Consider the following 7,386-nt stretch of genomic DNA (forward strand, 5'->3'; position numbering starts at 1 on the left):
TTCCAAACATGACGCTTTAAACCAAAAGTTCTATTTTGGTTTCATCCGTCCACAAAACATTCTTCTAACAGTTTTCTTGTCCACGTGATCTTTACAAACTGTAGACGAGCAGCAATGTTCTTTTTGGAGAGCAGTGACTTTCTCTTGCAACTCCGCCATGCACACAATTGTTGTTCAGGACTCATGAACATTAACATCAGTCAATGTGAGAGAGGCCTTCAGTTTAGAAGTTATCCTGGGGTTCTTTGGGACCTCGCCGACTATTCCACACCTTGCTCTTGGAGCGATCTTTGTTGGTCGACTACTCCTGGGGAGAGTAACAATGGTCTTGAATTTCCTCCACTTACACAATCTGTCTGACTGTGGATTGGTGGAGTCCAAACTATTTAGATGGTTTTGTAACCTTTTCAGCCTGATGAGCATCAACAACTTTTTTTCAGAGGTCCTCAGAAATCTCTTTTGTTCATGCCATGAAAAACTTCTACAAATATGTGAAGAGCAGACTTTGATAGATCCCTGTTCTTTAAATCAAACAGGGTGCACACTCACACCTGATCATCATCCCATTGATTGAAAACACCTGACTCGATTTCACCTTTAAGCTAACTGCTAATCCAAGAGGTTCACATACAGTATTTTGACCACTCACGAATATGTAATATTGGATCATTTTCCTCAATAAATAAATGACAAAGTATAATATTTTTATCTCATTTGTTTAAATGAGTTCTCTTTATCTACTTGTAGGACTTGTGTGAAAATCTGATGATGTTTTAGGTCATATTTAAACAGAAATATGGAAAATTCTAAAGCATTCAAACTTTCAAGCACCACTGCAATTTTAGATGTGGAGCTAAATTTGAGGTGGTAGTAGTGGAGTCATCCTTAACACATACTTCAAGTGCTAACAGATCATGCATATATTGTACAAGATCTGACTGAAACAGCTAGAACTCCATCTTTTCTCATTATAAAAGAATCTTAGCTTAAAACTCTGGCATGAAAGGCGGAAGGTGAAATGCAAGGAATTCCATATTGTTCATGTTTCCCTTGATCTTTGAACAACTCTAATATTTATTGTTCCCATTTCAGTCTTTACTTTCTAGAATTTGTCAATTATTTTACTCATGAGTGTTCCTCAACCTTACGACTTGCATCCTTGGGACTGTAGTGGCCTAAGGCGCTGGCTCAGCTGTGAGCCTATTAACTGCTCATCTTTAAATGCAGATGCCATCCAATCTCCTAAGGAGCAACGGTGCACGTTGCTCAAGATGGTAAACAACACGAGTCAACGCATCAATGTCTTAACTACAGTTCCAAGTGTTACCCTCCCCCGCACCTGTTAGCAGAACTAAAAAAGCATGGTTTCTTTTCCACCCCTTAAAAAGGTGCTCAGAGTTGTGCAAGTCCTTCTTTATTATTTACTAGACTGTTACAGTAAATTCTGTGTACATTACAAAAAGCAAACAGATCTCATTTCTTATATTTTATTTGAAGCTTATAGAACATCTGAACATAGAACATTTTAAATAGCTCACATAATTGGAATTATCAAAATACAATTAATACATTCTATGACAGTGATAGAGGACTATGTGTGTTATGTGCCATCTCAAGCGAGCAGTGGTTAAAGTAGTGTTAAGCGCAAGCTGAGATAGGGTGGCTGAGGCCACTGAAGTAGGAGATTTCCCGCTCACTCATGAGCTCAAAGTGCAGCGGCTGCTGGCAGAACGTGCACTCTGCTGAGGAGTGGGGCTTCAGGCCCAGACCCACCTCCTTCCATGTCTGCACCAGCCTCTCTGAAGAAGGGAGGAAAAACACATCAGATTAACAGAGAAATATACAGTGGCAGCAGGTTCTGTGCATTATTTTATTCAAAATCAACTTTAACATTAAATTTGATATAATCATAATAAACAATGATTTCTAATCATCAGCCTAACAGCTGATTGTAAGTGCACTAACAATCGGTCGTTAGGCTGATGGTCCTCCTTTTGCATGTGAGCAACTAGTTCTGGCTGTCACCAGCAAACTGGTTGATCCACTAAGAGAAGGTGCTGCTTATAAGACAGTTTGTTGCAGTTCCTCAGACTAAAGAAGTCTTCTGGATAAAAGATGAAACATTTCAACAAAGAACCCATACAGAGGGCCTGAATCAACCTTGTTAGATTTATCTATCTGGATTATTGAGCATGTATCAGGACAATTACTTCATATTTTAAGACTGCTTAATCGTCTTACCAACAAAGTATTTCATCATCTCTGGGGTGTGATGAGGAGTCGGAGCGATGCGCAGGAGCTCCTCTCCTCTTGCAACAGTGGGATAGTTGATGGCCTGCACATAGATGTTGTGGCGACTCATCATGATGTCACAGACCTCCGTGTTTTTCTCAGCATTTGCCACCTAAGATATAAAAACAAAACATTTAATAAAGTCATTAAGTTTCTATCATGTACAGCTAATTTGGCAGGTGTTTCTGTACTGGTAAGATTAAATCACCGCTTACCCGGATAGGGATGATGTGGCTGGGACAGTGCACAACAGGCAGCCCCGAGTCCATCAGCATTTGTCTGAGCAGCTTCACGTTACGCTGGTGTTTACGTCTCAGCATGCGACCTTCTTCACTTTTAAGAATCTGGATGGACTGCCTGGCTCCAGCCAAAAGCATCGGCGGCAGAGACGTGGTGAAGATGAAACCAGCAGCATAGGAGCGCACTGTGTCCACCAGTGCAGAGGTACTGGCAATGTAGCCACCCACACAACCAAAAGCTTTGCCTGTGGAAAGAGAAGAGATTAACGGCTATTCCCTGACTTAATGGCGGTTCTAAAGACACCATTATGAGTCTCCTGCTGAAACTTAAAACAAGATCTCAAAAACCAACAGCCTTCCTCACAGTGCAGCTACACAGCTGGTAGGAAATAATCATGCCCTCAGCTTGACAGCAACGCAAAGTAACTCAATAAGAGGGCAATGAGAGCCCCCAGTTTCCTAGCAACAGCAGAGCTGCTCCAGCTTCTTTAGGCTCCCAGGCATATTGAGTGACAGAACTGAGGTTTAATTCTCACAATGACAAAAAAAACAAGGTGAGTCATGATGACTGGGAGAGTTGGTTCAAAATGTAACTAAACTTAAAAAAAAAAATCCAGAAACCATAAAAGCATACTGGCACAACAACCCGTTTGTTTGGATTATTATCAGCTTAAGAATATTGTGGAATTGATTAAAAGACAAAATGCTCTGAACATTTGTTTTTCATGCTGACCTAGAGTTCCTGAAATAATATCCATCTTGCCCATGACGCCATCCCTGTCACCGATGCCGCCTCCTCTGGCACCATACAGACCCACAGCATGAACCTCATCTACAAAGGTGATGGCACCGAACTCATGAGCCAAGTCACACATCTCCTCTAGCGGACACACAGCACCTGTGACACAGAGATATGAGCACAAGGTCATATAAACAGTCTGTAACAGAAGTGGAGTAACAGTTCAAAGAATGCAAGTGCTTAGATAAATAAAAGATTAAAAAAAAAGGTCAAACTGACCATCCATGGAGTGGACGGTTTCAAAGGCCACGATTTTGGGTTTGGTGGGGTCTCCTTTCTGCAGCAGCTCTCGTAGATGAGCCACATCATTGTGGCGGAATATAAACTTTTTAGCACCGCTGTTCCTGATACCCTGAATCATTGACGCATGGTTGCCTGAGTCCGAGTAAATCTCGCAACCTAATTTTTTTGGAGGAAATAGTACATGAAAATGTGCTAACGTAAAAAACAAACAATAAAAAAATATACATAAAAAGTTTTATTTACCAGGTAGCATTTTAGCAAGGGTGAAAAGGGTGGAGTCGTTTGCAACAAAGCAGGAAGTGAAGAGCAGTGCTGCGTCCTTCTTGTGAAGGTCAGCCAACTCGTGCTCCAGTTCCACGTGAAACTTACTGGTCCCAGAGATATTCCTGGTACCTCCTGCCCCTGACCCATGCTTCTGTAAATTATCCCTGGACACAGACATCAATCAAACAAGAAAAATGTTATTCAGTGACTCAGAATGCCTTAAACTTCACTGTTAAAGTAATAAACATTAGTTCTGTAGATATAAGCTTAGAAACTAAATCAACAGGTATCAGAGGTGCATTGTAGTGTGCAGTACATGCTTAAAAGAAAAAAACCTTAATGGAAATAAATTAATTGAACTATAGCCAACTTATTCTACTATATTTACCCATAAACAAAGGGGTTAAAGACTTCTGTGTGTCAGGTTTCAGCTTTTCTTGTTCTATCTGAACTCTGTTCTCACAGTGGAGCAAAAGCTACAGAGCAATCAAGGGAAGCAAAGTAAAAATAAACGTTTGCCAAATTATATAACAGACCTTGACCAAAAAGCACTGGCTAAAATATTACCCTTTGTTGATTAGTATTCAAACTACATCTGTCACTTACATGATAGATTGCACAACTAAAGGGTGTCGACTCATTCCCAGGTAGTCATTGCTGCACCAAACAGACACCTCCCTTTTCTCCTCCAGAGAGCCTGTGAAGTCGTCAGCCATCGGGAAGTCAGTGGCCAGACGATTCACAGTCTTAAACACACGATATGTGTGATCGCTCTTCTTCTCTTCAATCTTCTTCTCAAAAAAGTCATCGTATTGGAAGCGTGACACTGTGACAAAACAAGGAACAAAAAGAAGAAAAAAGAAATTGCTCAACATGGTTCAATGTTTAAATTGTACAGTGATCAATAAGAGCAGCCTAAAAATTACACAAGACTTGGAAACCAAACAAAAAAACAAACATACTTCGGCTAAGCAAGTTGTCCTGCAGCAAGTGGGTGACCCTCTTAGGTTGCTGCTTCAGAAGAGTTTTCAATAAATTATTTTGTTCCCCATTTTTGGTAACATTGGCCAAGCACGGCTGCTTCAGTTGGGCTGGTATAACTTCTGAAAGAGGTTAAGAAAACAGAATGAAGTGTTAAGGAAAGTACACTGAGCTAACACTTAATGTGTAACAGCTCTTACCTTTCTGGACGGTGCGTACTTCCTCTACATCCTCCTGGAACTCCATGGTAACCTGACGGACCACACCACTGTCCTTCTGGTTCATCTCAGCAGCCAGGAAAGGGCACTTTGAGGCCACCACTTGGCCAGGTGGTGGCATGGGATGACCAGTGGGCAGCTTAGACTCAGCTTCCTGCTTAAGGGCTGTGAGAGAAAAAAAAAGAAAATATAGGCATTAAGTGCTTATATGCTACATGTCACAGTGCCACATGTATGCCTTAAAACCAACATAGCTGTAAATCTGCTAGTCTTTCCAATAATGGGAGACACTTTTCTTAATATTATGTGGCTGCTGTTAATAAAACCAGAAATTCTCAATCATACCATCACTTGCAGCCTTGGTGTCAGTGTTCTGATAGAAAGATGAGGAGCAAAGGGCCCGAGCCATTGAAGGGGCCATGGGTTTTGAAGCCAGCTCCATCATGATAGGGCATCGCTGAGCATATGAGACCAGAGACTTTTTGGATTGCTGGAAAAAGGCCTGGGGCATACCAGCCAAGAACGGGCAGCGACGCACGATCACATCCATTGCCAGCAGATGTGGTGATTGCCGACAAATCTAAAGAGATAGAAAAATAGATAAATATAGGACAAGTCAAGTCAAGTCAAGTCATCTTTATTTGTAGAGCACAATTTAAAACAGATAAACTGTTATCAAAGTGCTTTGATAACAAGGACAAGCTGCTACAGTCACATTTACTAAAATAGTAACTAATATGGGTCAAAATAAGAGTATAAAGGTTTTGAGAATGCTCGTTCTAAGAGACAGTAAGAGATCTTTGCAATCAAACTGTCTGTCTGAATCCCAACACAATTATGCTCTAAATGACTGTGTCTACAAAGATCTCTGAAAGGGGGCCATCTTTCACCTTTTATTTCTCTAAAAAACTTTCACTTCCCATTTTATGTGCATACTGGTGATGACATGGTAATAACAATAATAAACTTTTCTTAGTATTTACAATTTCTGAAACTATTCCTCGCCCCTTACCGTCTCCTTCCTAATCCAGATAATATCAGGTTTACACATTCCTGAACAGATTACTCACTCCCATTTTTTTTACCTCATTTATTCAAGAAAATCCCACCAAAGCCTGTAAAAATTTAGAACTGGAAAAATCCGGACTACAGTATAAAGATTATAAAACGTCAACTTATTATGCTACTTAATTGCGTGTTTTCGTTATAAATAAATAACTTTTAACGCGTTATCTCAAAAAGCTCAAATAATCACCACTCGTGTAATTAGAGAGAAGCTCGTGTCCCTACTGATTAAGGCATTTTAATAATATAACGTATATTTTAAGCCCCCACAATCTAATTTCTAACCACTCCAAAAAGTAAACAAATGTTATTAGACCATCATAATCTTGTCATTAGCTAGCGTCGGCGGCGACATCTTAATACAAAGCAGTTTTTAGTCCCTAAGTTAAAATCATAGATAACAACAGAATAATTTTATTTACAAAATACCCGGCTGTAAACAGACAGTTTTAATTTTTAGGAGTCTTCCGGTGATCTTTGCCGGTTGACCTCGCTCTGATGTTAGCTAAACTGCTAGTTAAAGCTAAGCAGTCAAGAAAAACAAGACTAAAAAAACCTACCTTTAAGATTAACACGGGATGGTATAATCCTTAAAGGTCGCGTAATAAGCAGGATAACAGCAAAGGCGCTGAATAAATCTAACACCCAGGAAAAAAGCCTTTTTTATTTTGAAAGAAGCGAAGCTTAACAGCACTTCGTTATCCTGCACTGAGGACGAACGAGGAGGACGAGGACTTCACCGGGTTTATAAATCCATACGCCTACGTCAAAGTCTCGCGAGACTTGATGAAATAACTTTTTTTTTATATTTTTTTTTTTTTTTTTTTTTTTTTAAAGAACTTTATTATGAACACAATTTACAAACAAACCAGGCAAACAGTGTAGTACAATATAATAAACAAATTTCACAGGTTGAGTTATTTACATTCAAAAGACATACAAGAAAAAAAATTAAAATAAATACATTAAAAAAAAAAAAATAAATAAATTTAGAGGTTTATATCAAATCAAACGTATTGATCAAATTATAAAGTTGTTGAGCAGATTTACTTTTAACCAATTTAAGAGACTCACAAAAAGATTTCAGGTTATTTTTCCAATGAGATAAATTTGGATTCACCTTAAAAAATCTACATTTATGAATAAAGTACTTTCCTAGTAAAATTATGTTATTAATTAAAAATTCTATTTTAGAGTTTTGAAAATAAACACCAAATTTTATTATTGTTAAAGTCAGATCAGGCAATTCAATTCCCTGGGTCTGAAGCCAACCCCACATACTTCT

At 39.1% G+C, this 7,386-nt stretch overlaps 1 protein-coding gene across 1 annotated transcript; it reads right to left on the reverse strand.

Moving 5' to 3' along the window:
• Positions 1 to 1,473: 1,473 nt before the first annotated feature.
• LOC119429376 (5-aminolevulinate synthase, nonspecific, mitochondrial-like) lies at positions 1,474 to 6,815 on the reverse strand. Its single transcript, XM_037697017.1, has 11 exons — positions 6,662 to 6,815; positions 5,382 to 5,616; positions 5,019 to 5,201; positions 4,800 to 4,940; positions 4,444 to 4,663; positions 3,817 to 4,001; positions 3,550 to 3,729; positions 3,265 to 3,429; positions 2,508 to 2,776; positions 2,242 to 2,404; positions 1,474 to 1,799 (listed from the first exon to the last, which is right to left on the reverse strand). The coding sequence occupies exons 2-11, from the start codon at positions 5,584 to 5,586 to the stop codon at positions 1,639 to 1,641; spliced, it is 1,872 nt and encodes a 623-aa protein (XP_037552945.1). The 5' UTR covers positions 5,587 to 5,616; positions 6,662 to 6,815; the 3' UTR covers positions 1,474 to 1,638.
• Positions 6,816 to 7,386: the final 571 nt, after the last annotated feature.

The sequence above is a fragment of the Nematolebias whitei genome, unplaced genomic scaffold, assembly GCF_014905685.2.
Source record: "Nematolebias whitei isolate Nwh7 unplaced genomic scaffold, NemWhi1 Nwh_scaf_698, whole genome shotgun sequence".
NCBI classification, from domain to species: domain Eukaryota; kingdom Metazoa; phylum Chordata; class Actinopteri; order Cyprinodontiformes; family Rivulidae; genus Nematolebias; species Nematolebias whitei.

What these genes read in the sequence shown, in the direction of transcription:
- LOC119429376 (XM_037697017.1), bottom strand. Translation starts at nt 5,586, where the DNA reads ATGGATGTGATCGTGCGTCGCTGCCCGTTCTTGGCTGGTATGCCCCAG. An exon ending in AGTACGCACCGTCCAGAAAG is followed by an intron (nt 4,941 to 5,018) that starts GTAAGAGCTGTT and finishes AACCTCTTTCAG; the next exon opens with AAGTTATACCAGCCCAACTG. An exon ending in CCTTGCTAAAATGCTACCTG is followed by an intron (nt 3,730 to 3,816) that starts GTAAATAAAACT and finishes CAAAAAAATTAG; the next exon opens with GTTGCGAGATTTACTCGGAC.